General features: G+C 46.0%; 3 protein-coding genes across 3 annotated transcripts; 1 reads left to right on the top strand and 2 right to left on the bottom strand.

Moving 5' to 3' along the window:
* Window positions 1-43: 43 nt before the first annotated feature.
* Window positions 44-772, bottom strand: LOC121581549 (carboxypeptidase Y-like). Its single transcript, XM_041897046.2, has 2 exons — window positions 512-772; window positions 44-347 (listed from the first exon to the last, which is right to left on the bottom strand). Exons 1-2 carry the CDS (start codon window positions 744-746, stop codon window positions 277-279), a joined length of 306 nt encoding a protein of 101 aa, XP_041752980.1. The 5' UTR covers window positions 747-772; the 3' UTR covers window positions 44-276.
* Window positions 768-7,729, bottom strand: LOC121581335 (nuclear factor of activated T-cells, cytoplasmic 4-like; the record flags this gene model as incomplete). The annotated part of the gene is made up of 12 exons (XM_041896861.2): window positions 7,078-7,729; window positions 5,893-6,056; window positions 4,428-4,937; window positions 4,168-4,343; window positions 3,881-4,043; window positions 2,780-2,880; window positions 2,570-2,671; window positions 2,217-2,404; window positions 1,768-1,908; window positions 1,600-1,655; window positions 1,366-1,492; window positions 768-1,213 (listed from the first exon to the last, which is right to left on the bottom strand). Coding segments are annotated over exons 1-12 (2,355 nt in total), but the record flags the coding sequence as incomplete, so codon positions are not given.
* Window positions 7,730-10,806: 3,077 nt separating this feature from the next.
* Window positions 10,807-13,952, top strand: LOC121581550 (leukotriene B4 receptor 1-like). Its single transcript, XM_041897047.2, has 5 exons — window positions 10,807-11,010; window positions 12,250-12,908; window positions 13,190-13,390; window positions 13,518-13,561; window positions 13,682-13,952. The coding sequence occupies exons 2-5, from the start codon at window positions 12,267-12,269 to the stop codon at window positions 13,950-13,952; spliced, it is 1,158 nt and encodes a 385-aa protein (XP_041752981.1). The 5' UTR covers window positions 10,807-11,010; window positions 12,250-12,266.
* Window positions 13,953-15,029: the final 1,077 nt, after the last annotated feature.

Genomic DNA, 15,029 nt, shown 5'->3' with positions numbered 1-15,029 from the left:
ACACAAACACACTAAAACTATATACACAAACAGACCCATAACAGACATTTACTTGTATAATTTATATTGAAAACAGGTTAAAAACATTAGTCATATAAACTGTAACAGTTACCTTCAATCATACTTACAACTGTGCCCTTTTATTTAATCCCCATTCAGTATTGCCATATTAGAGCAATACATCATAAACCAAGTGCATAGGAAAAGGTGTGATATGATATCAATAATGCACTTCATACTATTTAAACAGAACAAGACAGAACAGTACTGAGCTTGTCATCCTGGTTGGCTGTCCATCTGTGAGCCCGACTGGAATGATCTGATGTCTTCTCCTATAAACTCATTCACTGTAGACAAAAAGACACAGCAACCAGTCAGACATTTATATATTAATGTATGCTGTATACTGTATCAATAAATCTATATAAACAAAAATGTTATAAATGTATTGTTATTCTTGTAACAATGAAGTTCAATACCAATTGGAACCTTCCACATGCAAACTTCTCACCTTCCTCTAATGTAATGTGGTGAATGGATGATGAGCTGGCAAATTCCAGGGGGCTCTCCTGCATTTTAGATCCAGCCTGAGCTTCCCTTTCTCCAGGTCCCCTGCCCTGGTGGTCCCATACCTCATAGTGGGAATACGGTGGTGGGTAGAAGTCCTGATACGGGCTAGGGTTGGAGGGAGGCGAGGGGCAGACCTCATGAGGGTAGGGGTAGTGGGGGTAGGGAGAGGTAGTCATGGGGGGAAGAGGGGAGGAGGAGATGGGGCTGCTGGAGGGGAAGGGACTTAGAGAGGAGGAATGGGAGGGAGAGGGGGAAGAGGACAGGTATGGGGAGTCCAGCCATGGGGAGGGGGAGGGAGAGGGAGGCTGGGGGACTCTGGAGTAAAAGGGAGGCAGTAGCTCAGTGAAGCCCAGCTCCAAATTCTCAAAGCTGGGGTGTCTCTCCGACAGAGAGCCTCTGCTCTCCTCCACAGCTTCCGGCTTGTGGCAGTACTCCTGGTAGCCCTGGCCGGGGTAGGGGGGAGAGCAGGCTGAAGGGTAGGGGGGAAGGTGGAAGGCCAGCCCTCCCTCCTCAAGCATGGGATCATTCCCCCGGTGCACACCGCTGTCCACCCTGCTGGGCCCCCTCATGGAGCAGAGTGTCACCCCCTCCAGGGGCAAGGCAGAGGGACGCGACTGCAGAGGGTCCTCCTCTTTAAACATGACTGAGGGTGAAAAATAAGTGGTAATATGTAGTCTGGTCCCTGACCACGTAGATAAATACCATGGAGATGAATTGTTCAAAATGAACCAAAAACAACAAAGATAGTTACAGTCTTAGCTGAGAGACTGATGGATGAAGTGAGGGGAGACTCACCGGGGAGGTACTTGAAACAGTGAGTGCTGCTCCTTTTCCTCTTCCCATTGGAGACGTAAAGGCACACAGATACTGGGCGGCTCACTGAGAGTTCGCTGTAGGCTGGAACTCGCACACACAGCAAGCACTGGGGGATGACAACATGAAAAATGTAAATTACAATTCTAGTACATGTGCATGAACACAGATGCTCGCACACTCAAACACACATACACCCAGAAACATACTATTTACCTCATTACTGTTGTCACGGTCAACATGTGCCTCCTCTTCCCACTGTAGCTTTCCATCTGGTAAATAAGGATATAAATAATACCTTATTTCATGGATGGTGCACATTGAACATTGAAGAATTGTAGAAATAACACTTAAACACACACACTCACACACACACGTCATTACCTGTCCCTCTTTCCATAAAAAGCACTCTGGACATGGGCAGGAAGTTAGACCCACCCAACAGTAGCTCCTCCCCTCCTTCCACAGAGCAGGATGTAAGACTGACCGACTCTACCACTGGCAGCTCCTGAGCAGAGCGCTGGGCTGAGGAGAGAGAGGGGAAGAGAGAGAGAGAGAGAGAGAGAGAGAGAGAGAGAGAGAGAGAGAGAGAGAGAGAGAGAGAGAGAGAGAGAGAGAGAGAGAGAGAGAGAGAGAGAGAGAGAGAGAGAGAGAGAGAGAGAGAGAGAGAGAGAGAGAGAGAGAGAGAGAGAGAGAGAGAGAGAGAGAGAGAGAGAGAGAGAGGACAGATGATTCGCTAGGATATTGATAAATATGATACCTTATCAAAATACAAACTCAAAGAAAGTGTCAGGACAGGGAGAGTTGACTGTGATTGTTGGCTGGCTACTCACAGCACTCTATAGGAAGGGAGGCGACCTGCAGGGCCAGCACCCGTCCAGGCGGGGCCATGGGAGGGGCCAGGGGGAGGTGGGTACGGAACACCAGGCGCACACGCGTGTTCTTCCTCCCTACGTCTGTCTCTCCTTTCCTCAGTTCGATGTCCGAGTTCCTCAGCTTCAGAATGCCAGCACAGTCAATGCTGAGAGACAGAAAGGCTGTTTTATTCACTACATAGACACACACTCACACAGTAATGCCATGTACACACTTATTTAGTACACACAGGAAAGCTATTCTCTGCCTACTCTGTTGCCCCATACAAACCTTTTGTATCTATTCTCTTATTTCTCTGTTAGTTACTCACAGCGCAGTCATGTTGGTATCTGGGTTGAGGGGGATGTCCAGTATTTTGGTGCCAGCTTGGACGCTCTCCTGACTGGCAGTGCCCACCATCTTTCCTGTCACCCTGAGGATCAGAAGAAACATTTTAACAATAAAAACAAAAACACACCAAAACACTGATATAGCACATACAATCATAGATTCATTGCAGTATTGTTGCACGGTTGCCTACCTGTGAATCTGATAGAAAGGATGAGGCCGGATGGACCTGTCATCAGCTGTTCCCACAAACACCTGCAAAGAGAGCGGCTGTCTCTCTGTGTACCCAGTCAGCTTGGAGAGACAGAAAAGAGAGTCATTGTTTAGATATACACTGAGTGTATAAAACATTAAGGACACCTTCCTAATATTGAGTTGCACCCCCCCCCCCTTTGCCCTCAGAACAGCCTCAATTCATCGGGGAATGGACTCTACAAGGTGTCGAAAGTGTTCCACGGGGATGCTGGCCAATGTTGACTCCAATGCTTCCCACAGTTGTGTTAAGTTGTCTGGATGTCCTGTGGGTGGTGGACCATTCTTGATACACACGGGAAACTGTTGAGTGTGAAAAACCCAGCAGCGTTGCAGTTCTTGACACAAACCGGTGCGCCTGCCACCTACTACCATACCCCATTCTAAGGCACTTAAATCTTTTGTCTTGCCCATTCACCCTCTGAATGGCACACACACAATCCATGTCTTGATTGTCTCAAGGCTTAAAAATCCTTCTTTAACCTGTCTCCTCCCCTTCATCTACACTGATTGAAGTGGATATCAATAAAGGATCATAGCTTTCACCTGGATTCACCTGGTCAGTCTATGAAAATCAAATCAAATCAAATCATATTTTATTTGTCACATACACGTGTTTAGCAGATGTTATTGCGGGTGTAGCGAAATGCTTGTGCTTCTAGCTCCGACAGTGCAGTAATATCTAACAAGTAATATCTAACAATTTCACAACATATACCCAATACACACAAATCTAGTAAGGAATGGAATTTAAGAATATATACATATATGGACAAGCAATGACAGAGCGGCATGGACTAAGATACAGTAGAATATTATAGAATAGAATACAGTATATAGATATGAGATGAGTAGTGCAAGATATGTAAACATTATTAAAGTGACCAGTGTTCCATTTCTTAAAGTGGCCAGTGATTTCAATAGGCAGCAGCAGCCTCTGTCGTGGAAAGAGCAGGTGTCCTTAATGTTTTGTACACTCAGTGTATACAGTATGTGTTAGTTTGGGATTGAAACCATAATCAATTTAATCAACTTATTATACCTTAACAACTGGATGTCCCCCTGGTGATGCCTTGACGGCTCCTCTGCTTCCCTCCGTCTCGTAGTGGGCTCGGTGGTGTGGGCGGGGCTGCACCTCGATACGCAGTTCATATTGGTCAAACTGAGTTGGCAGAGGCCAATCAAGTGGTGGCAGAGCATTGGATCTGTAAGAACAATGGACCAGTCAGATGTGTGGGTGGGGCTGAGTGGGCTATCCTGGCCACCCAAACAATAATAATGGCAAGTCAACACACTATTGAGGGATACTATATAAACACAGTGTGTAACCTGAACAGAGGGCTGTGGGCGCTGGCTCTGGTCCTACCCCAGCCCAGAGCAGGGGGCACAGACAGGTAGTCCATGCCCATGGAGGGGGCCTCTCTCCTCTGCTGCAGCGGCTCTGGCAGTGGGCAGTGGGAGCTATGGGTTGGAGCCTGCTCTTGCTCCACCTCCCTGGGGGAAACCTGGAGGACACAAACCAGGGATTTCTGGTTGAGCATCAAAACAAACTATGGAACTTAAGATCTACAAACCACCAGCCACCTTACCTGCTCCAGTGATGTCTTCCTGGTCTTCTGTGGGATGCTCAGCTCAAAGCTGCTGTTGGGACTCTGTGACTGAGAGTTGGAGTCTCCTCCCTCCTGGATACAGGAGTGGTCCTCAGAGTAGCTGCTCCTGCGGGAGGTGCAGGGGGAGGCCAGGGGGGAGTTCCTGCGCTTCTTACCCCCCGGGGAGGTTGGCCGGGAGGAGGGCGACAGGCAGAAATGGGCAGTGGCCTCATTGAGATCCTCCTCCTCCACTAGCAGTGAATCACAGCTGGATGCAGGACTGAGCCAGCCGCGAGAAGAGGGGCTGGAGGCAGGGCTTGGGCTCAGGGACCCAGTGCCGGTGCCGCCCTCGCGGTAGCAGAACGGGTCTAGTAGGGGGAGGTAGAGGCGCTCCCTCTCCCAGCCACCTCCTGTGTCCCAGTAGTTACTTCCTGCTGGGGCAGTGTCATCCTCTGGGGAGATAGTGGTGATCTGGATGCTAGGGCACTCCAACACACGGGACTCTGAGACCTGGGAGAGAGAGAGGGAGGGAGGGAGAGGGAGGGAGAAATAGAGATAGAGACAGACAGACAGATAAGTTAGAACATTAACCCAATGAGTCCCACGCAACGCCGGCGCGATTTGGACTTCTAACACCTTTAACATTGTGTGTTTGAGCTACAGACTTCTTGTACCAATGAATTCGTATATTTATTCTGCATATGTTGGTAACAACCATTAGTCTGTGTGATTAACGGGGGCTAAGCTAGAGCGATGCTTGTGAGACACGGGCAGATCCCGAAGGGGTCCGGGGATGGGTCTTTTTACAGAAACGTCTGTAGAGTCCAAATGGTTTGAGCTACAAACTATTAAAGCTATCTATGAAAAGCTGAGACTCTCACAAACAAGCACATGTTTTGCTCTACTCTCACAAGCTACACAAGAGTCGTTAAAAGGTAAGGGGTTCTTCTACCTAGAATATCATTGCACATCTAAGGACATAGTGTCTATAATACTGTAAAAAGCTCACATAGTTGCTGTCACAAACTCCACACGGTTGTCATTGACTAGTTGGATATTCATTTCCCACTGAGCAAATAATTTCTGTACTTACAGCATTATTTTTATCAGGTTTTATTTGGCTGACCTTTTTTTTTTTTTGTCATTTGTCAATAAAACTCATGAATGCAACAGTTTATGTCAAATGGTTTTGTGTTGAACTTGTAGCCCTTGTTGTCCTTAAAATAAAATGGTCAAATACTTAATTGTGAGGCTAAATATAATGGTTGGACATAAATGAAAGTCATATAAATGAAAAGCCGATTATTGCTGGGGTCTCGGGACTGATAGGGTTAACAATAGAGAAATGTAGGGACCATACTGTAGGGACAGGTATGGTTTTCAGCATCATGTATCCCTGATGACACAGAATCACTGTCCCACTCTCACTGACCAGGAGAGTAACTGGCCATCTCTGACCACTCACTTGTACAGATCGCGCTGGAAGACTCTCATAAGTCCCGCTGAACTCCCTCACCAAGGCACGTCTGGGGGGCGGGGAATGCATCCCAGCCCTTTGACTGGCTGAAGAAGACGGTGGGGTAGGGATGCCGATTGGCTGGCCTACATGAGTGGCAGCCAGGTGGCTGTCTGTGACAAAACAAAAAAGGTAGAAAAGGTGTCAGGAGTCTCTCAGTTACAGTTGACATGGTAAGCTGTATCCTACTGAGTTCACTGTTGAGAGAGTACAAAGCCAGAACACATTCAGGTTGAAGAGAAACCAGTTATGTCCACTATAAAAAGTATCCCCTAACTCTCAAGAATGGTAATCAAATAGGTAAGGAAATGTCCCTTATTGATGTTTTAACCGCACATTACACCGCACATTTCCCTGCTGTGGTGTGGTGGTGCAGTAGACAGTACCGGACAGTTAGGGTCACTGTAAAGCACTGTGTCCACTACTGTCCAGTGTCCATTATAGTTAATTGGTCAGCCTAGTGCAGGAGTTAAGAGGTACAGTATACACTGTGGTAACTTATCTTGTAGTAAGTTTAAGGCTAGGGTGTGGTATTACTATTTTATGCCAGTGTGGGCGGGAAAGAGATGCGTGGGTGGGTGAGAGGGGTGTGTATGAAAGCTGAAAGGGGAAAGAAGAAAGGGGGTGAAGGAGAGGGAGAGAGAAAGTAAAGGAGGGAGAACGGAGGGAGGTGTGGTGCATGCTCAGTAAACAGAGATTGAGGTTCCATCCAGATGGCAGCTGTTAACTTCACTCACACGCACAGCTGATTAAAACCACATTGAGTTCTGCCCTTACACACACACACTCACACAACATACAGGCAAGCACAAGCATGCAATACACAGCACGCAAACTCCATACACATGAACACACACATCCCCCACACACAGACAAGCACATAGTGCACATACACCAGGCCTACATCCAGTCACATAACTTATCTATATCCAGGTAGAGAGAGAGAGAAAGAATAGTAGGCTTCATAATTTTACCAATGAACATACTCAGATCAACTAAATAATTCCCATTACATACACCACACAGAGACAAATCACTACAATGTGGATGAGGCGTCTACATTGGGAACCATTGACCATCTTCTTTTTCCCTGTCACACACATTCACACACACTATCCAAGAAAGGGTTCCAACCAGTATTGCTCAACGCTGGGAGCGAAAGGGAGCTCTCCGTCCTCTCCCCTGCGATGGTGTGCTCCTGGTCCGCGTTACGCAGCGGGGATGGGCCCCGGAGTTGGCGCGGCGGGTCCTCCTCAAAAACCAACTTGAACTCGAACTCCCCCTCCTCCCAGCCCGAACCCGGCGCGGCCCCCATCCCCGCAGCAAGCGGAAAAAGTCAGAGAGACTGATGTAGAGAACACCCCGGCTGAAAAGATTGAGATCTACCTAAGTGTTATCCGATAATAATAATAATAATAATAATTTCCTTGGTCCTTTTCAAAAAAACAATCAACGTTTTCCCAAAATGTATATGTTCAAGGGTAGGTCTCAAATTCGTTCTTGTCATCCGGATTGTGGTCGTTATTGCTCATAAACTCTCTCTGTAACTTTTTACAATGTCTTCCGTCGACAAGACATATTGTTGGACCACCGCTACATCTATTTCATTCGAAGTTTTGGAGAAGACAGATTTTATGCGTAGGCTAGCCTATATCGTTGATTTCTTTGAAATTCGTAAACGATCGGACCGGTATCTATCTATTCCATCACAGGCGATCAGTCTTTCATTTTAATGCTCTCTCGCCATCCTTTCTTCTATTCGACCAGAAAAAAAGTGTATTAAATATTTTTGTAGTCCTTTACCCTTTATTGCCTTTGGGTGGGTTTCTCAGCCCAGTTGGACCGTTACTGGATCTCCATAGGACATTTGGGTTGTCAGTCAAGGAGACCCCCTCCCCTCTCCCCCTGCCTATGCCCATGAGTTGAGAAGGTTTGGTTACTTTGAGATTTTTACCACGTTCTTATAAATAACTAATCAGTTATGTAGTATATACTGTAGATTATTGCATACATTTCCTCTGACAGTTTGACATCACATCCTTGTATTTCCAGACGTTTTCTGCCTTCCCTCCCACCCCCCATCACCAAACGTTTTAAATGGCATCAACACCAGTGTAATAAAAGTAATGAAGTGACCCTCTTGAGCCAGATGTTTGGCTGGTGGGCTGTTCCTCCCTGCTGTGGCCTCACTGAATGTCCCAGTGCTCTCTGTCACAAGAAGGACCATGATGCTTCGCTGTCACTCAGAGAGCATGAGGAGGCCAGGCTGTTTCCTGTGGTGTTTTACATGACAGCCCCCACCTCTCTTCTGTTTTCTTCCCTTTCTCCTCCCATTACCCCTCTCCCCCTTTTTATTTTCCCTCCTCCATGTCCCTCCTCCTGCTCTCCCAGGCTCACCCCCTCCCTCTCTTCCTCCCTTCCTCGCCTTGCAAGATCTGTTTCTGATTATCCTCTGTAGTCTGCACTCTGTCTGAGACGGGAGACGAAAAGCTTAAATAAACATGCTCACTCCCTCCCTCTCTTTCTCTAGCCCCCCCCCCCTCTCTCTCTCTTTCTCTCTCTCCTTCGCTCACCCCTCCTCCAGTTCTCACAATCATTATGTTATACTGGAGTTGGAGGCTTTTTTTGTCTCACTTTCTATAGTTCATACTCTTGGGGATGTGGGTACCGGTTTCTTTTATCCAAATGAAGATGGTTACATTTGGTAAATGTTAATACAAAATCAAGATTGAGCATTGCCTAAAGACTGCTTATTATTTAGAGATATAGTTTACATTTTGGGGATTGGGATTTTTCTATGGGATTATGGTGTCTTTCAGAATTATTTGGTAAGAAATTAAAAAGAGCTCTTTAAAGTTTATTTAATCAGTAGGGTTTTATTTGGGAGGCAAATGAGTGTTACAAATTAGAAGGATGATATGTGGGTCAAATCCTCAGGCTGGGTTTTAGTTGCTGTCTGATGTCAACGGTTGAATGTCAAATTAATTGACCGAGGAAGGAGGATAGAATTATGTGGATATGTTGCCACCATGTGGTAAAAAGGTGGAACAGTCCTTCCAAAACATTCCCAGAAAGGGAATAATACAGTAGGATACAGACAGTGGTATTAAAATCCTACCCTGGAGGTCCAGAGTACCGGCTAGTTTTCTGTTCTACCTGATAATTAATTGCACCCACCTGGTGTCACAGGCCTAAATTAGTCCCTGATTAGAGGGGAAGAATGAAAAAAGCACTGGAACTGACTTCGAGGTCCAGATTTGAATTTGAGAGGTGTAGGAGCTGAAAGAGGGCGGCAGGTAGCCTAGCGGTTAAGAGCATTGGGCCAGTAACCGAAAGGTTGCTGGTTCTAATCCCTGAGCTGACTAGGTAAAACATTTGCCGATGTGCCCTTGAGCAAAGCACTTAACCTAATTCGAACTGGATAAGAGCGTCTGCTAAAGAGTATACAGGCCTTATTTTCCAGAATATTACAATCTGAAGCAACACCTTGAACACAGTTAATCAGACAAAATAACTCATATTATATATTCAGTGTCTCCAAACACCAGTGGGAAGCATTTATGATAATACATTAATATTTCAACGACAGTGTCACACTCTGATCCGTTTCACCTGTCTTTGTGCTTGTCTCCACCCCATCCAGGTGTTGCCCATCTTCCCCATTATCCCCAGGGTATTTATACCTGCGTTCTCTGTATTTATACCAGTTCGTCTTGTCTCGTCAAGCCTACCAGTGGTTTTCCCGTACTCCTGTTTTTCTCTAGTTCCTGTTTTCTAGTTTTCCCGGTTTTGACCATTCTGCCTGCCTTGACCCTGAGCCTGCCTGCCGTTCTGTACCTTGTGACACCGCCTTGGATTACTGACCTCTGCCTGCCCTGACCCTGAGCCTGCCTGCCATTCTGTACCTTTAGGACTCTGTTCTGGATTACTGACCTCTGCCTGCCCTTGACCTGTCGTTTGCCTGCCCCCCTGTTTTTGTAATAAAATGTTGTTACCTCGAAACTGTCTGCATCTGGGTCTTCTAATGAGCCGTGATAGACAGAGCTAGAACCAGAGAAAGAGAGTGGCTGGATGCATGTTTTGGTGGTGTGTGTGTTAGACAGGAACTGACAACTGTCAGTTATGAAGAAATCAAATGTGTGAGTGATGGTGAGGCCCATGTCTTTACGTACCTGGACAAGGGAGTATCATTTTTCACTCACTCCTATACTTTCCCTCTCTGCTTTACCTTGTGCCCCACCCCGGAAATTAGTAACATTCCTGGGTACGTGTCAGAGCTTTGTGAGCAAGTGTGTGCATGTGTGTGTTTAGTGTCTAAAACTCTCTCTGTGTACATGTTTGCGCTTGTATGGTTTGGTGGATCATGATTGTAGAAATGTAATGTTTGCGTCATCAACACACTGATCGTAAGGCCAATTGTGTTTTATTAGGCTACATTTTAAAAGGTACCCTGGGGATACAGAAATATCCACTGTGATAAATGGAAAATGTTTAGAGTGCAACAATTTGTACAGCAATTGTTGTTTATACATTTTGAAATATTATCAAGTGTGTGTGATGTGTGAGTGTATGTGTGTGTGATGTAGAGTGTGTGTGTGTGTGCGTGTGTGTGTGTGTGTGTGTGAGAGAGAGAGAGAGAGAGAGAGAGAGAGAGAGAGAGAGAGAGAGAGAGAAAGAGAGAAAGAGAGAGAGAAAGAGAGAAAGAGAGAGAGAGAGAGAGAGAGAGAGAGAGAGAGAGAGAGAGAGAGAGAGAGAGAGAGAGAGGTTGGGGACTGGTGGAAGTTAGGACACACCTCTCTCACCCCTCACAGCATGTTGCAGCCTTTGGGGCAGCACATTTATTAGACACATTAACGGGGAAAGACAAGGGGGAAAGCAGTTGTAAAGAAGAACATAGACTGTTAGAAAGAGAGCGGGAGTGGGATACGAGCTGTCAGAAAAGTGAAAGAAACAGAGAGTATAGACAAATCGAAAACGGATCCCACCACATGGTTACACACCCGAATCAGATCCATTGTTCTTTATCATCATCTTTATCATCCTCTAAATGCTCAATTGTGTATTAAGGTGAGTGGCTGCAAATCTCCTGAACTTTTACCTGGCACACACTGTATTCTCATTGTATGCTCATTCTCATTTTCTGTCTCTCTCTCTCTCTGTCTCTCTCTCTCTCTCTCTCTCTCTCTCTCTCTCTCTCTCTCTCGCTTTCTCTCTCTCTCCATCTCTTTAATCGTTCCTCATTCATTTTCCATTCTCTTTTCATTCCTTTACAAAACTCTACATTTCTTTCCTCTTTTCCTCATACATTTTCTCATTCCATCAAGTTCCCTCTCTCTGTCTCCTCTCTCCCCCTCTTCTCCATGTGTTGGTGAGCCCTTCCTGTCTCTGTGTGGTTCTGTGTTCCGCTGTGTGGTTCGCTGTTGACATAACCCTGCCTTGGTTCTCATGGTTACACATCTCTACACTGATCGAAGGTCTGCTTTTGAAATAAACAAAAGCTGCTGTAATGTCATAGTCTGGAAAGTAGGGTGTATTTTATGTTCTCACATTCCCAAAGAACAGTTGTATTCTTTCTAGAAATTCAACCAGCATATAGTACAATTATAATACAATACAATTTTCACTGCTTAAATTGAGTTTTTTTCCTTTTTTCTTTGTCAAAATAACTGGAAGAGGGGAAGCTTGTTGCCCTGTTAATAGCCTTTCAAATTAGTTTGATGATTGACACGATTTCCACTTTTGTGAACCATTATTTGGTGTCCTTCCTCTCCATAGCTTGACTGAAAGATAGAAACAGAGCTTACAGCACGGAGGAAGACAAGTATAATGCCTTTGATGACAGGAGATTGTGCCAATGTTGAGTATCATGAGAGAAAGAGAGAATCTTTTGAAGGAACAGTGTTAACATTTGGCATGTTTTAGCATGCCGTCTCAGTGCTGTGCCAGTATGCTGTTGGCCAGGAGGCCTAATGTGAATATTTGCTTGCCTACTTCAGTGGCATCACTTTTTATGTGTGCTGCAAACACATTGTCTACCGCAAGGAGAGAAGAGTAATAGAAGATAGAGAGAGCCATGTATCTCCATTCCCACAAATCGAACCGTAACCCAACCCTTTGGCACTTGAATTCAATTGATGTAAACAATATGTAATATGCAAAACAATCCACTTAACTTGGGTTCGAAGATCAAGCTCGATGACACTTCCCAAATCCAAGGTTCATAACATAAGAACAGGTATAATTTCACCCAAATAGTCCTATGTGTGACTCTTTCTGTCTCTCTCTCTGTTCACCTCTCTCCCTCAGAGTCAATAACATTCCCAATGGCCAATGACAGTGATTTCAAACTTTCTTCCGACTCATCCATCTCCTTCCTTGATGTCTTCAATGATACAGAGATCGAAGATGGCAGCATTGTCCTATTCTCCAACAGCACTGTTGAGGAACCCAGCATTGTGAGTAACAATGCCACCACAACCATTGGAGCCCTCATCCTGGGCCTGGTCTTCCTCCTCGGCGTACCGGGGAACCTCTTCATCATCTGGAGCATCCTGGCCCGCGCCCGCCAACGCTCCGTCACCACCCTCCTCATCCTCAACCTGGCGTGCGCCGACGGCTTCCTCATGTGCCTCACCATCTTCTTCATCATCTATTTGGCTAGGCAGAACTGGGACTTTGGCAACTACATGTGCAAGGGGGTGTTTTACCTGTGCAACACAAACATGTATGCCTCCATCTTCCTCATCACGCTGATGAGCCTGCACAGGCTGGTGGCAGTGGTGTGGCCCCATCGAGTGGCGGCCCTGGCCAGCAAGAAGATGGTAGTGCGGGCAATAGCTGTGCTCTGGGTCCTGGTGTTCTTCATGGCTATCCCTGCTCTGGTGTTCAGGGAGGTGAGGGATGATCATGACGAACAGAACAAAACCCGACTGGTGTGTGCCTCAGATCACAGTCTGCCTCAACATGTAAGTTTAAGAGATAAGTGAATATTAGGTTAATAGTGGAGTTAGATACATAATATATTGTTCTGGTTTAAGTACATTGTTGTTTAGGATTGGGAAGAGGTTTATATGTTGATACAGGTACAGTCATGATATGACTAATAAGATCATAAATCCTAGCCAATCCTACATTTTTGCTCGAGATCTTGTTATGACAGATTCATTCATGTTCAAATAAGCCTGGTATTCCACTATGCTATCATTACATGTGTGCAGTTGATCGTTACCTCATTTTTCATGTTCAGGTGGTGTTCCAGTACACCTTTGAGACAGTATTGGGATTTCTGGTTCCGTATGGGATTATAGTGAGCAGCTATGTCTGCATCCTGAGACGCCTCAGACAGACCAAGTTCCGTCGCAAGATCCGCAGTGAGAAACTCATCCTGGCCATCGTTGTGATGTTTGGCATCTTCTGGTTGCCCTATCACGTCATCAACATAATACAGGTGTGTGATCATATGGGATTGGTTGCTTTGCCATTTCACTCAGAATGTGGAGAGTAGCATAGGAAGTTGTGCTATTTTACAGTGAAGGAATGAATGAAAGGTTTTGCTCTGTGGTTGTCTCTCCTAGGTGGTGGCTGAGCATTTTGAAGACGGTTCACCAATGAAAAAGAGGTAAGTGCTTACCAACTGACCCAACATTTTCCCCCTCCATTTTATATAACATAAGCACCACCATACAATGACAGTAAAAAGACTGTAACGGCAACATGAACTGTATCCCTCCCTCTGCAGACTATATAGGATATGGCAGCCCAGTCGTGCTGTGACCTCTGCTCTGGCCTTCATCAGCAGCTGTGCCAACCCCATTCTCTACACATTCACTGGGAAGTCCTACATCAGAGAGGATGGCATGGCCTTCATGGCTCGCCTCTTTGAAGGGACATCTCTGGACACTGGGATAAGGAAGGGCCGGCAGACAACCAGGGACAGGGAGGAAAAGGGACTCAAAGATATGTTGTCTTTCAGCAGCACTGGGGAAAATGCTGTGATGAATGGAAAATAGACACTCATATGCAGGGTTGCACTGCACATACTATCCACTCATCATGACGATGCACTCCTGCACACAGACCGCTTAAAAAAACAATTTTTATTGCTATATTGTTGGTTAAATTGTTGGTGCCTTTTTTACTTTTAATACATTGCTTGTGCCGCTTGAATGTTTGTTGAATCCCATGCTGCATTCAACACCCTGCATTGACAGCCACACACCCAACAACCACAGCACTAGCACACAAACACATATTCTCAACCCCTGCCCCATGGAGAGCATCACTCCAGACACCACCCCACAACAGCAGCACCCAGGCAGAGCAGAAGACAGAGGACAACATTGTCATCCTGTGTGACTCCAATGGCAAATATCTTGATGGAAGACGGATGTTCCCAAAGAGATGAGTGAGGAAGATCTGATGCCCAACTATGCAGTCAGCCCTTGGACGCCTGGCAGAGCAGAGACTGAGAGCACCGACCCACATACTCATCCACACAGGGACGACGATCTCTGCAAGCAGAGTGGATGTAGCCAAGGCTCTGACTCAGATGGCTTTAACAGCCACACAGGCCTACCCCACACCCATGATCATCGTCTCCACTCTTCTGCCCAGAACAGATATACATCAGAGTGTAATCCACAGGATAAATGCTGAAGTGTCTCATAACTGTGCTCTGATTCAGAATGTGCACATAGCACATCACAAGGACATTCGTCATGACCAACTGTATGACCACGTCCACATCAACAGAGAAGGGATGAGAGGCCTTGCAAAGGTTCTGAAGGACACAGCTTTGGACAGCAGGTCACACAACCACACTGACATCAGAAGACCAACCAACCACCAACAATCTCAAAGGGACTCTAATCCATGGCAACACAACACCCATACCCCTCGACAACACAAGCAGCCTGAGAAAAGGATGAGCAAACCCCAGCTCCAGAACAGTCAGATGAGCGAATCCCAGGAGCTCAGCCAGAGAGCTATACTGAGATAGCATGCAGGCCTGCTAACCCCGCTTCATCTGAACTTAATCAGATAAGACACCTCCTGAACATCATCTGCAGTCGAGTAATGTTGTTTTA

The sequence above is a fragment of the Coregonus clupeaformis genome, chromosome 14 (genome assembly GCF_020615455.1).
Source record: "Coregonus clupeaformis isolate EN_2021a chromosome 14, ASM2061545v1, whole genome shotgun sequence".
NCBI lineage: Eukaryota > Metazoa > Chordata > Actinopteri > Salmoniformes > Salmonidae > Coregonus > Coregonus clupeaformis.
This window is presented reverse-complemented; position numbering and strand designations above follow the sequence as displayed.

Excerpts from the sequence above, each read along its gene's own strand:
- LOC121581549 (XM_041897046.2), bottom strand. The coding sequence starts at position 746 with ATGACTACCTCTCCCTACCCCCACTACCCCTACCCTCATGAGGTCTGC. Across the intron at positions 348-511 it reads CCACATTACATTAGAGGAAG|TGAATGAGTTTATAGGAGAA; the intron begins GTGAGAAGTTTG and ends TTTTGTCTACAG.
- LOC121581550 (XM_041897047.2), top strand. The coding sequence starts at position 12,267 with ATGGCCAATGACAGTGATTTCAAACTTTCTTCCGACTCATCCATCTCC. Across the intron at positions 13,391-13,517 it reads ACGTCATCAACATAATACAG|GTGGTGGCTGAGCATTTTGA; the intron begins GTGTGTGATCAT and ends TGTCTCTCCTAG. Across the intron at positions 13,562-13,681 it reads GGTTCACCAATGAAAAAGAG|ACTATATAGGATATGGCAGC; the intron begins GTAAGTGCTTAC and ends CTCCCTCTGCAG.